This window comes from Achroia grisella, unplaced genomic scaffold (genome assembly GCF_030625045.1).
Source record: "Achroia grisella isolate CSIRO2021 unplaced genomic scaffold, CSIRO_AGI_Agris_v1 utg546, whole genome shotgun sequence".
Taxonomy (NCBI): domain Eukaryota; kingdom Metazoa; phylum Arthropoda; class Insecta; order Lepidoptera; family Pyralidae; genus Achroia; species Achroia grisella.
In genome coordinates, this window is record NW_026712931.1 from 4,924,902 (window position 1) to 4,937,257 (window position 12,356).

General features: G+C 29.1%; 1 protein-coding gene across 2 annotated transcripts in view; it reads right to left on the minus strand.

The window, feature by feature from the left end:
* Positions 1–3,862: 3,862 nt before the first annotated feature.
* Positions 3,863–12,356, minus strand: part of LOC131848027 (transmembrane protein 184B) — a 48,574-nt gene continuing 40,080 nt past the window's right edge. Inside the window, exons 7-8 of one of the 2 annotated variants that reach the window (XM_059197776.1) lie at positions 12,128–12,212; positions 3,863–7,336 (exon numbers count right to left, since the gene is read on the minus strand). In XM_059197776.1, the coding sequence (XP_059053759.1) occupies positions 7,185–7,336; positions 12,128–12,212 (237 nt within the window). In that variant the 3' untranslated portion in view covers positions 3,863–7,184. Of the gene's footprint in view, positions 7,337–9,082; positions 11,320–12,127; positions 12,213–12,356 lie in introns of those variants that run through there. The other variant, XM_059197777.1, reaches the window with a different exon arrangement.

The window sequence follows — 12,356 nt, forward strand, 5'->3', positions numbered from 1 at the left end:
CTGTTTTGTAAGATTTTCTTACTATTATTTCAATTGTTAATTGAAAGTTGTAGATAAGTATATTTATAATGTAGGTACCTTTAACACCTATGTGCCACAGGTACCCCGCTACCCTCCCGTAATACACATTGACGTAGAAACTCATCATAATAATTGATATAAATACAAAATTACCAATAGGTAATTCCTGTGATGGTATTCTAAACGTACCTATCTTTCAAACGAAGACTCGTAAATTTATTTTTTAAAATATTGGTAATATTCATGGTATCACGATGGATTCGAAGTGATAATTACCTACCCATGGAAACCTAAAAATCTTTATAATATCCTATTTTAATCCTTTAAATTGATTTACATTATCTATAGCTAGAGCTGTGAGTATGCTGCTTGCTAACAACTCAGACTTGGAAGTGTTCTGCAGACAAAAAAATTTTAGCTTTTTGAACATTGATCAATTATGGTAAATTAAGTTTAATTATATGTACATTTTATTTGCTCTTTTTTTTCGTTTGTTGTTTATATTGTATTTTTTACATTGCACTGAATAAAATATTTTTCTTTCTTCTTTCTTTCAGAGTGCTCTATCTCCAATTGGCTACAATTACAGGCATTTAATACATATTTGTTATAACAATATCTACATATAAGTCATGAATTCATCTAATTAATTCACATAATACCTAACTACTTCATATTATTCTCCTCATTTCTCTAGATATGTAATGAATTATACTTCGCGTGTAGCGGCTCGTTGTGGAGATAGCTGACCCTTCTGCTCTCGTAGAAAACTGTATTTAGTCAAACTGGATACATAATTAATCTAATAGTGATTGTAGGTACAATTGTAAATAACCGTAAAATAGTTATATTTTTTTATATTTTATTATTATTTTGAATGGAGCTGTTCGTCACGGAGTTACGATATAGTTATATTTGTATTTCATTTTTGTTTTCGTTAAAAGCAAAACTAGGCTAATATGCATTTTAAAATAAACCTATTGTCGTATACATATAGGATTATTTTTAGGGAATATTACCCAGGACTATGTTATTGTACGAAATTATATAAGAAGCTACACCATGAGAATATGACTTTTTGGATCAATCCCACAAATGATGTGCTTTAGTAGGTATTTACGTAGTTGTAAGTCTTTGATTATATTTTCAAAGCACTAGTGTCTATTGGGTGAACTTAATTAATTAATTTTAATTGCTAACTATAACCTTGTATTTATAAATCCTTGTCTTTGCTCAAATTGAAACCGAGTCCGTTCCTAGTACTGCACAATTTAATTTCATTCACACTTGTACAAACTTGTCATTTTGCGCTAACTCTATTATACTTAGCAATTTAAGAGTGGAAAACTCAATTTTAGAGTTGAACTACGTTGTGAAATTTTGCATATCTTGTATCTCTTTTTCTCTCTATTCCAGGCCTAGCCTGAATTAGAAAATTGTGATTTACTTAGATGCCTTTAGCACGGTGGCATTTGTAGTTGATTAGTATCTAAGTAATTACAGATTGTACGGCCGAGGAGAGGATAGATGCTGGAGCTAAAGGATGGGAGTGAAATGGAGAATAGATTCAACCAATCAAATGTTTTACAAAATATAGCATTTTTTGTACCAAATATTAGAAAAAAATATTAAGAATTAGAAAAAGACACAAATTTTCTGTACGTAGATACCTACCAAACAGTGTATTTATATATATAAGGAGGTACTTAATATAGGTACTAATTACTTTTATTTGGAGAGGATTTTATTTTTCTTCTCAATGGCAAAATAACGAAAGTTGCGGATGGTCCGTAGGTCTGCATATGATTTGAGCGGTACTTGATATGATTCGGTGTCAAAAGAAGTATAAAAGTGACAAATTTACTTTGCTCTTAAGTGTTATTACTTACCTCACGACTCGGCCAGACAATCCTATTTTTTAATTATTATAAAACGCTGCCACTGTAGCTTTGTTATGAAATTGTCGTCAGATTATATGGTCATTATATATACAGAAATTATTATGTACAAATTGATGTACTGTACATCACAAGTTACACAAATTTATGTACCTAACTCTACCATCATATCTGTAATCAGTAGTTTATTTTGCAAGCTGTAAAACTTGTTCCGGCTTAAAAGGCAGAAAATTACATGGTATGGAGGCATAACAACAATTTAGTCAACATAGCCGTTATAGGATGATGTGATGTCCGTAGTGCTATTCATGAAGGTAAATAGACGACTATTGCCAGCTTTTTCATCAATTATATAAAAGAAAGGAAATGGAGAATTAAAAGGTGAAATTATTTCAATTTTATAAGATATTGAAATAAATAATTGTAGAATAAATAAAGGTAGAATGGTACAATGTTGGTATATTAATAAAGAAAGAAAGTATTGCTCGAACTCGCCTTTTACGATTTTTATTTGTCATAGATAATATTCCACTGAATTCCCGATTTAGATGCATTACTTTATAATTAAAAAATGAAAGCAATAAATTTTATGGGTATCTATTTTGTGATCACGTAAAAACTTGGAGATCATAATTATAATTACTGCAATGTACCTATATTTTTAATAAAAAAATATACTTATTTAAATATTACGTTTCATTTCCTACTTTTCAAACCCATATACAATGTAATATATATTATACAATAATATAAATTATATTGAATAAAAACAAATTTATTTGTTATATCAATATGTATTTTGTTATGTAGTACTTAAAAACTTGGAGCTAAAATATTTCAATTAATATCTAACATTTTTTATATCATACTCTTTTTCAACAATGTTCCAGACAAAACTGCTCTATCACTTGCTGCTTTTTTCACTATTTCATTTACAAAAATAATTTTATTTATATTTGAGAGAATTAAATAAATATAAACTCTATATTACAGTGACTTATTACTCGAATTGATTAAAATGTTTATAATTTTGTGTCAGGATAATGACCATTTGTACCTAAATAGGCAGGTATATGATCCTGTCGCAAAATCTATATCAATTACTATTCACAAGTTTAAAGCCGAGGCAAAACGAAACTGTGCGATCATAATAATCACTTACAGCAAGCACATAGCTCAATAACATTAATAGCGTCTTCGAAACAACGAGCAACTTGTCACGTATGTTTTTTTTATATCCAAATAACGAGATAAATTAACCCAATTGGGTTGATTGGGTTTGGCTTAATACAAGCCTGCCAACCTTCAGGTACATAGTCTTAGCTACTACAAAACAGAGTATATTGTACTCTATTGACACATATTCTGACATTTGGCACAAAGTTAGCTAGCTTTAAAAAGAAACCAACAATTTTTCTGATTTAATATATACGGAAGTGCGGATTTTACAGTTTTGTACAGATATCTCCAACTCTATACATACCTAAATGACTATTCCCATTCAAAAATTCTTACCATTTGAGAAATAACTAAATTACCTATTTCAGATGAACACGCCTGTGTTCATCTGAAATAGGTAATTTAGTTTTTTAATAATAATAATAATTTTTTATTTAATTTATTTTGCACTTATTTTCATCTTTCAACACAGGGAAGGCGATTTGGGTCTAGTTAATTTATAAAACAAATATTTTTTCTATTTCTTAATAGAGTTAATATACAGCATAACTCTTTATTTACCATGTTAATCCTTTATTTTTAAAAATTACGGCAGCGGCTAATATACCTCGTTATAAATGAAAAAAAACACTAAATATATATTATTACATTACAAGTTGCTTGATACATCGGAGCGGTGCAATTATAAAGATTCGTCGAGTCGATTCGAGTCGTGATAGTTTCTAATAGTTATCTATAGTTTTCAGGGTGAATTTACAGAAAGATACGTCTACAATATCTAGTATAAGTACTTACAATTTAATACACTTTTTTGCCTCCATCTTGTTACCTAGAGTCATTTTTTTCTAAATAGGTAAGCTTTTCACAATTACCTACATTGTTTAATAATATTACAAAATGTGATCTTTCGTAATACACTTATACTAAATTTAATTGAAAAATTTAAACTTCCAACGTAGAAGGTTAATTTTTCACTTAATACTTAGTACCTACTTCAAATACAAGCTGACGCATTGCAAAAACTCCCCATTAGGGCACTTGTGTTGCAAATTTTGCAATGGTTAAACTATCGAATTTCCTAATCAGCTCCATTAGTTTGGCCCCGGCTTTCAGATTCATAATTGACAAAAAGTATAACATAACTGTCAATGAAACAATGGCAATTAACATTTATCTAGTTTAGAACAAATAATATGTATAGGTACGTACATTTAACAAGTAGTTACTTAAATATATTAAAAAATAGTTCACAATTACATACAATCTAAAATAGAAAATGCAGTATAATAAAATTAGGCTGAAACGTCTGTATCCAAGCTTAGTGGATGCATTTAAAAATGAATAATGATCTGAATTCCTCTGTTCATTATGACACGTAGATACAAAATTAATGTCCAAATATTATACTTCTCTGGGTACCTAAGTAGATACCCACTATGTATATATTATACTTAGATTTTAAATACTTACATAAATACAGTAATTTTGTTACTAATCTCTTAAACATTTTCATACGCATTACCAGTGGTTTGATTAAGAAATAGAGTTCCGGTAGTTCTCATTTGAAATTAGAATTGCCAGATTTTGATTATGTAGATCCTATTTGGCAGTTGCAGTTGCAACCGTATAATTATTTATAGCTTGAACTATTAAATTGTTATATCAATTTCAACAATTAAACAAACAAAATTATTTATAATTCGTTTCATAATCAAGATATGATGGCACGTGGATAAATAGATAATTCCGTTTAGATGCGTCTGTTGGTCCTATGTCCAGAACTCACCGACCGATATTAAAAATCGAATCGAATGTAACTAGTTTTAGTCTCTCAGTTTAATCAGATTTTTAATGGTGTTAATTAAAACTGGCATTAGACTGACATAAACACAGACATGTTCTAAAAATGGTAACTTTAAATCCACTATAAACGTTATCGCTTTTTTTAAACGTTACCGTAAGTTTTATGTACAAATTTATGGACTCTGCCTAGAATCTTTCACAAATTTTATGATAATTATAACAAGTAAATAAAAAGTAGGTATATCAATAATTCCATAGAAAATACATGTTAAATAAAATATACAATTATAAGCCATGCGCTACAGGAGATCAATTTGTGTGAGAATGTGTAGGCATGAATTCTTGTAGACAATATTTGCAAATACACAATCGACTCTAAGTAGGTACCTACTCACTTCACTCTCATTTGTACCAAATATTTAGTCACTGATCAATAGGTACTCATATCAAAATAGCGTTTCTATCAAGTGTACCGTTAGGACTGGACGGCGAAGCGGAGGCAGCTGAATATTCACTACGGATTGCTACGACAAAATGGCAAGGCTTTCGTATTCCACATTAGAGGATAATTATTCCGGTTAAATTCGACTTTGGTAATATTATACGTCGTGATATGGACTTCAAGCTCCAAAAATGTGTAACTTTCATAATTCTAACTTTGTACAATTACTGTGAATAAATTTTCTGGGAACACAGATAAATCGCAAACTCTAACATTTTCAATCGTTCATTACCAAGTAGAATATTATATTTAACTGTCACGTTGCAAGGTAAAATTATATTTATTTATTACCGTTAAAAAGGAAAGTGTTCTTACATATAATTTATTTGTGGGCAATGCATACCAGGACTTCCATTGTTTTTATCAGTTGTCTGTCTAGGTCCGGTAATTTTAAGTTAAAATGTCACCTATTTTTCTTTCCTTTTTGGTGTATATTTTCATTTACAGAATAGATCGATTTCTGATTAGTAAGAATGAATAATTACCTACCAGTTATATTTTCAGCCAAATTACAATAAATCCAACATTTTCAAACAATATAAATATTATGTTGCCAGTGCGCGTCTCAGTTTACTAGTTTTGTTCTATTTTAGATAACATTTAGGCACTAAGGAGGTATACATCGGCCCGATGGCATAAGGCAGCGATTATAGCCGAGACGTGCCAGTCTTTGCTAAAATAATTATAGGAGATCAACAAGACACTTTTGATCTTTACAATCAACTCTATAACCGCATTCCCGTTAATGGTAAAGACGCGATAGGTGAACAGTCCTGTCGAACAAAAAGAAGTAGGTATGTTATCTACAAGAAAAATAGGCTTAATCATCATCTTAGCAAAGACTAAAATTAAACTACAATTACATTGATTGTAGAGTTAATATAGGTAATTCAGAATAATTTTGAATGAAACATGTAGGTATTATTAAATTAAAATACAAAATGGTATTTTAAATTCAACTTTTTCTTTCTACATTCGAACTGTGTTTAGCTTGCATGATTTCTCTGCATTAATATTATATCGGCTAGGGCAACATTATTCGTGCTATGAGTAGTAGTTTCTATTATATATATGGCGAAGTGTGGCAACTAATTTAAAAAATTATTGTTTCAAGGAACTTCGGACCAACTTGTATGACACTTTATAAATAGAACAAAGAGGAAAGACTTAGATCAAAATATATTATGTTTTTATATAACTTAAATAAATAATCTTATAAAACACTTAATGATACAGCTATAAAAATATTAACGTAACATACGTGAAGTTAGTTCCACAGTATGAAATGAAGTAAGTATTTAAATTATTATAATCTATATAATAAAGTTCCATCAATAAGTATCTACTTGAATACTATTAATAGTTAATTACATATATTCAAATTTTTTCTCGCTTTATTCGTTTTTGTTTGCAACATTGGGCAGCCATTTTGTATTCCTTAATTTGGATGTTTGTAAATATTCATAAAAACTTCTGAAAATAACTATACATAAATTTTATTTGTTACTATTTTCAGTGTTAATTTATTACGCACTTAATTCGGTGCGTAATAATATAAATGTGGTAGATTATTCAAATACAGAATATTAATTATACTAAGAGGTAATTCATAAATAACTAACAAAAACTAAATAAAAACATTCAGGAATATTTTTTCACATAGATGTAAAGCGAAAAATGCTCGTGTCATTGTGCAAATTGCTAACATAAAATAATAATAAAATATCTATTTCTGGCACAACAATCCAAATACCTCATGCCTGTTATCTCTTACTAAGGATTCATTGAAATTCGTCGTCGGAGCTGAGTAACGTAGTTTTCTCGTGGTAGTTGGTTGCGTGGCTGATGGTCGCAACACGTTGAGGCACGGGGCGCGGTGCTAGGGCTGCGCCCTCCTCGCCAGGCTTCCCTGTCCCTGCACCACCTCGCATCACTATTTTTAATTAAGCAGTATAATATATTAATTGGATTGTATTTATAGGATAGGTTACCCTTTCTAAGCGGTTGTACATAAAATACCTAAGTGTTACGAAATTGTAAAAAACGTGTTTTATGGTCGTGTGTGTTAAATATTTTTTCGGTAGACATATGTTTATATATGATAATTGGTTGTGGTTCCTACATACCTATATACAATAAATATAATATTATATTTATAGGGTTAGTTATAACGGCTATACCAAACAAAAACCAGAAATTGAAAAATTTACATAAAGAAGCAAAGTAGAAATATGGCAATATTTTTTTAAACTATGCAGATAATTGATGTATTAGTATGGTCGATCGGAAGGATAGATGTCGTGGATGACCGTTACAGATTCCTGGAACGCACATAAATAGGTTGAGTGGGTTTTAAGATAAATGACACATCTTACAGTTTTATACAATAACAATTTTATAGATTCTACTGAATAGAATTAAAATTAAATCAACTTACGAAAATGTCTAATATCACTCTTTACAATATAATTTCCACTTCCTTTCTTGATGAAAGTGATTCAGTGTCATTGGTATTTCTGGCTCTTGGCTATGTATATCCTTTAGAACTAACGTTGTATACGCTTGGAGTCTTAAGTGGAAACGCGGTGTAAAGTTATAGCGCTTATTTAACTATTGTGCGTATAAACTGTGCATTGTTCTATAATATGGTATATATACACACATAAAACATATACTTCAATTATACTGTATATATTTAATTATTTATTGATTATTATATTATTAAAAATAGTTAAGAATCTCTATAACCATGATACATACTGGGTACGTTGGTCTGTTTACAACCGACGAAATATAAGAATGGATAAAAAGTTGTCATAAACGATTGGAATGTATATAGATACTCCAGAAGGAACCTGGCATGGTTAAAACTTTAAATACTTGCATAGAATGGCAAGCTATAACATACATAACGGACTAAACATACCACATTAGATGTAAAAAATGCATTATAAATCAGAATAGACTGACTGTTGTTTGTTCTGACCCTAATATCTATATGTTGCTGTGAATACAATGTATATGTAATTAAACATTTTTAGTTATAAAATACCAAATGACTATTTTTTATATCTGCAGAAAATCAATCAAAAAATTACACGCTACATGAAGTAGTATAGTTCAACTACAGTTACAATGTATTGTGCATTTTCTACAAAAATAAATTAAAAAGGTTTAATATTACTAATTATTACCGTCATGTACCTATTATGCCATATTTTTTCCGTATGGTAAACAAAATTATCCGCTATATTTATAAAAACACATGACAGATTCATACAAATTGCACATATGGAAGCATGCTGCAAAAAATGAATAAGAAGCGAGTCATTCCATTATTATTACATATTTAACTTACCTTTAATTAATAGTAATTATTCCCTGCGTACGGTCACGTAGATTGTGTTCATGTATTTCGTTCTTATTATATACGCAGGATACATTTCAGAGAATTAACTACTAGTATCTAAAATATACCGAGCCTGTATAATAGATATTTAGTATCTTCCAGCGACAAATAAGTAAAAATTTACAAAATTTTATTTAACTATATAAATATTTTATAAAATTATATCAATATATCATAATTTATATAACAATAATTTGAAGCCAATAAGTGGTTTAATATTTTCATTTTTTTAGCTTCTACTTAGTATAAAAATAAAGGCAATATTTGTATATATAAAATTATTTATTAGTGAGAGGTAAAGTACAAGGTGTTTTAAATTCGTTATCTAATCAAGAAATAAACTTAACTAAATCAATTACTACATTATTGAAGTGCAAACAACGGGGGCAGTGTGGTAAATTCGTTTCCTGAATGTTACTTTCTTAAATAAAAAATACGGGAATACAGGCTGAAATAAACATTTTACTTCTATTAAAACTATACAGAAATAACTGAAATGAATAAATCCGGTTTCTACGTCCCTACCTTAATATCTCCCCCAACTTTACACATCAACTGAAAACTTAATTATAATTTTTAATAAAAGTTATAAAACGTACACTAATAAATATTATATACATTATTATTGCAAGATGAAGTAGATGCAATTTATTGGCCCTACAGATTGCTGACAGCGATTTTCAGTAAAAAAATATTACTATATCTTTAATAAACGCAAAGTTCGCGTATCAAAAAGCGCATATATACATTATTCCTCGACATTCTGCATCGTGTTGTCTAACGAACAAACATAAAATGCCGCTCTTTGGTTTTGTAATAAATACAATTAAACAAAAATATTACTGAATCAAATATACTGTTTAAAAGGTAACAACCTGATACATGCCTTTATAGGTTCGTACGAAATATAATTTAGGTTAGTAACTAAACACAAAGTAAATTTAAAATTATCTAGCTTTCATCTAAGGATTTCATCCGCTAACTATAAGACAAATAACAAAAATTATACAAAAAAAAAAGAATAAAATCACAGAAAACGAAACATTTACATAGGTACTTGTAACATATAACTATGCCGATAATGGGTATGGTCCTTTATTAATAAAATTAGAATAGTGTTTAACTTTTATGATATTAAACTATAATTATAATATTCTCAAAGAATATTTGTTATCGTAATGTTTAAATTTGCCTTTAGATTAATTATAACACTAATAATCTCATGATTATACAACATTCCGATGAATATTCTGATGATTTTGATGATATAGGTTTATGAACGAGTATGTAATATCTTTTCAGGATAACTCTATAAATGTTTTACATAACCAATAAGTAATCTTATGTGGACCAAAGCTATTACCGGTATTTTCAATATACAAAATACTTAATTATAGGGCAATGTATAGTCCGAACAATCATACAATAAAACTTTGTAAACAAATGTGTATTTCAAAAAAATAACTGCAGAGCATTATCCGAAAAAAAAAGGATTACTATAATGTTAATTTTTTTAACGACACAAGTAATCAAATAAATATATAAAGTCTGTAGACAAACGTTTTGTCCTATGTATACATGCTCTATATATGTAAGTTTCTATTCTATAACAAAAATATGCTTGAATTATTAATTTAAATTTCTTTTTTTAAGAAAATATCAAACGAAAACAGTATCAATGAATGACCTTCGCCATACTACTACTACAACAAGGCATTATGAATAACGCAGTAAGAACGAAATGCAGTTTCGAGGAAATGAAAGAGAATAAATGCTAAGTGTGTAACTGCATGAGTTTTGATCAGCGATTTGGTAGATCATTCTATAATAAAAACGTATCATCCTATGAGTATGAATTATTTGAATAATGCTCTCATATTATTGAATTCTGTATTATGTTTCGGACTAGACATATACCTTGATACTAAATATAATAATGAAAAAAAAATCTTATATTAATGAACAGTTCCGAGGCCGAGCACCGAAAGCCAAATCACAAATTAATTGTTTATGATTTTTTATTTATTTCAAGGCACTAATTATTATTCACTAATATATATGACAGATTTTTACTAAGAATAAAAATTACATTTTGTAATTTAACCTCTGGATGATTAATATGATGACTTGATTTATACAGGGTTGCCAAACGTACGTAGATCCTCATACCAATACGAGATTGTTGGCTTTTGTACGAGGATATTTTCACCCCCACACAAGTATGTACTAGAATTTGAACTACGTAAATTAGTCAAAATACTATTATGTACAAGGTTAAAGAGCGTAATGTAATGTGTGAGATTTAATGTTTTTTTTCTTTATATGTGGATAAGTGTTTTAAGGTTGGCAACCCTGGATGTATTGCAAATCATTGTTAGTGGTGTTTCCATGCTCGGGCAATATGGACAGTTTATTATATACGTAACGAACAGACATCAATGCACTTCATGCAGAGCACACGTATGGCAGAGCTTATAGTTTCTCATAAGGCAGTTGAGAAGTAACATCTGAAAGAAAGTAAAATAAAAAAAAATAAGAGGGTCCTAACTAATGAGTTCATAGATCGCAACAATTATAATAGTAATTAACTTTAAATGTGTGATAAACTATGTAAATATAATAAAAATAGAAACAACCTATATTTTGGTAAGCTTGCCTAATTTAACTTAGGTAACGTAATAAACTAATTGTCTGTGCGACTAAATAACTAACAAACAGCGATAATATCTATAACTTCTAAAGTCATCTTAAATATAGTCTTGGCAGTGTAAGGCAACTTTTATTTCATAAATAATGTATATTGTGTCAAAAAAAATACAAAAATTATTATCACAATATAAGCTATCAAGTCAATGATATATATAATATTTAATTATTGTTTAAGCTTCCTTTTCTATTATAAACATTTAATATCTGCAGGGAACTTATTAAATATTTTAATTATTTGGTAGTGGGGTAAGTGAAAAGTAGATATTTTGTTAATAACAATTCAATAATTATACATAATTAATAATATCCTGAACTAGTTATATCAACTCAGATATAGAATCTATTCTTAAATATTACATTACTATATACATAGTCACAAATACAATAAGGACTATAATACGTACTACTACGTTTTAGTAAATAGTTTGGTTTCCTACTACAAGTGCAGGTTTTTTTAATCTAATTCAATGTAATGTAAGTTTTCGGTCCTGAGCATTGGATTGAGTTTACTACCTCAGAATAGCAATCTGTCAGCAAACAAAATGTGAGCAGGCAGCGAATGAAATCATGCAATATGTCAGCGGAAACTACCATGTGGGTACTCACCAGAGCTGTATTGAGTGTACTGTTGGTACTGCGGGTGAAAATTGTGGAACGCGTCCGTCATTATATCCTTGGGATTCATCGTCTCCTGCAAAAATAATTATGGCCATTTTATTCATATCAGTACTATGATAATAAGAACACTTTGGCTGTTATTTGCGACTACCTCTGATATTCTTAGATAAAAACTAGCTTATGTCGGTTTTAGTGATAAAATCTATCTTCCCGTCAC